Below are 2209 nucleotides of genomic sequence, written 5' to 3' on the forward strand. Positions count from 1 at the left end.
AATCTTAGTGCAGAAAATGATACTGTAAAAAAAAACAGACATAAGAAAAATAAATATTTTAACATTCTCTTTAAAAAAAACAATTATTTTTATCAACATAATAATAATAATTTTATAATTATTATTATATTAATAAAGAGAGTTGATATTTTAAAATGTATTAAATTAATGATATTTATCAACTTTATAAACTAAATAATAGTTAAAATCTTGATAGTTAATTAAATATCAATTTAAAAATTATTATTAATAATAAAAATTAATTTAAATATTTATAATTTTTTAAGTTTATAAAATAATATATAATTTAATTAATATAATAACTAATTATTTTTATTTTTAAAATTTATTTTATTTTTAAAATTTATTTTATTTTTAAAATTTATTTTATTTAATAATTTTTATATAAGATGAGTTCCTAAAATAAGATGGTTATCAACATATGATAACCCTAATCATGTTAATGCAAATATAATCTAACTACATAGTCTATAATCAATCATCCTATAACATATAATCAAATATCATTAATTTAATACATGTTCATGCAGATATTATCTAAACTAACTGGGACAAATTTCTTCCTAAATATCTGCCAAGCATTCCTTCGTCTGCATTGGTTGTTCAGACTGATTTCATGTCGTCTTGCAAATGCACTTGCCCGGGTCCCTATTTCTAGAAAACCACACCACACCCTATACTCCAACAGCACTCTACAAAACAAGTGCAAGAGACAAGAGAAAACATCATCGGACGGCAGATACAAAGAAATCCACTTCGATCTCCACAAAGCACAAACGTTGTCAGAATCTATATATACACACACAACTCAAAAGCCTCTCCAACCAAGCAACGAAAGCAATTTCTCTATCTCTCACAGTTCCAAACCAAAGCAAGAAAAAGGGTTTCAGAATGGCAGAAAAGGAAGGAGGGGTTGTAAAGAAGGGGCACGAGGAGGGTCTGAAACTTGCCCTTTCACTGCTGCAAGAGTTCGAGCTTCCAGAGGGGCTTCTCCCTCTGCAAGATGTGATCGAAGTAGGGCACGTGAAGGGGACGGGATACATGTGGATCGTGCAGAAGAAGAAGGTTGAGCACGAGTTCAAGAAGATAAAGAAGTTGGTGAGCTATGATAGTGAGATAACAGGGTACGTTTCAAAGAAGAAGATAAAGAAGCTGAAGGGTGTGAAGGCCAAAGAGCTTATGCTGTGGCCTCCTGTGAGTGAGATCTCATTGGATGATCCTCCAACCGGGAAGATCCAGTTCAAGAGTCTGGCTGGTATCACCAAGACTTTCCCTGTTGAAGCTTTCGCTGCTGGCCAGTGACATCCTTCCATCCATCTTGCTTTGCATCGGATCATTCAATAACAAATAATACTTTCCTTTCTCAATCTATACTATGTTTCATGTAATGGGATTTAGTTCACCTATGTGTCAAGCTCATCATCATATCTATAATGTTTTTCTTCATCAATATTTTCAAGCTTTTCATCATAAATAATTCATAGGAACTCATCAACTTTTTGAATATATACTTGTAATTTTTTCTTTTTAAATCACTTAAATGGTATTCTCTTATTTCTACTTTTTTTTCATTGCATCATTTATCACATTTACCATTCTCTTTCTTTTGGCTCTTTCATTATTTTCACATTTTCTTTTGTGTCTTTTACTTTTATCTATTATTTTCTTTCTTAGTTTATGTTTCTTCTCTATCTCATGTAGAGTTCATCTTTTTCTTAAACTTTTAAGGATTAACTAGGTTTTATAAGTCAAGCTTTTTTGTGTGAATTGTTTTTAACTTTTAAGAACTCTTTCTAAAAACACTTTTTTTTTATTAGCAAGACCTAAAAATATACTATTAGGAAGTTCGGAATCACTAATTATTAATGTTTCTACGATTTTTTTAAAATATATAATTTTATTTTAGTTTACCAAAATACTAGGTCATATAGAGGAAATGTGTTATAAGATTAAGATCATCTAATAATTTGTTCTCTCTTTAAAAACGTACACAAAAAGTCAATTTAGATTTGGTACCGCATCGCTCAAAATACTTTTAAAGTTGCATCGAATTTTTCTATTCTTCGTCTTAAATTCAAACCGAAACCAATGTTATTAATATAGTGTATTTATACGATATATTTGTATTGTATTGAACCTTTAAAAAATCATAATACATACCTTGTATTTTAATTTTAGAAAAACCTTT

General features: G+C 29.2%; 1 protein-coding gene across 1 annotated transcript; it reads left to right on the forward strand.

The window, feature by feature from the left end:
- Positions 1-857: 857 nt before the first annotated feature.
- LOC137834279 (uncharacterized) lies at positions 858-1569 on the forward strand. The gene has a single exon (XM_068642342.2). The coding sequence runs from the start codon at positions 913-915 to the stop codon at positions 1321-1323; it is 411 nt and encodes a 136-aa protein (XP_068498443.1). The 5' UTR covers positions 858-912; the 3' UTR covers positions 1324-1569.
- The last annotated feature ends 640 nt before the right edge of the window (positions 1570-2209 follow it).

The sequence above is a fragment of the Phaseolus vulgaris genome, chromosome 5, assembly GCF_051622355.1.
Source record: "Phaseolus vulgaris cultivar YP4 chromosome 5, ASM5162235v1, whole genome shotgun sequence".
Lineage (NCBI taxonomy): Eukaryota > Viridiplantae > Streptophyta > Magnoliopsida > Fabales > Fabaceae > Phaseolus > Phaseolus vulgaris.

Excerpts from the sequence above, each read along its gene's own strand:
- LOC137834279 (XM_068642342.2), top strand. The coding sequence starts at position 913 with ATGGCAGAAAAGGAAGGAGGGGTTGTAAAGAAGGGGCACGAGGAGGGT.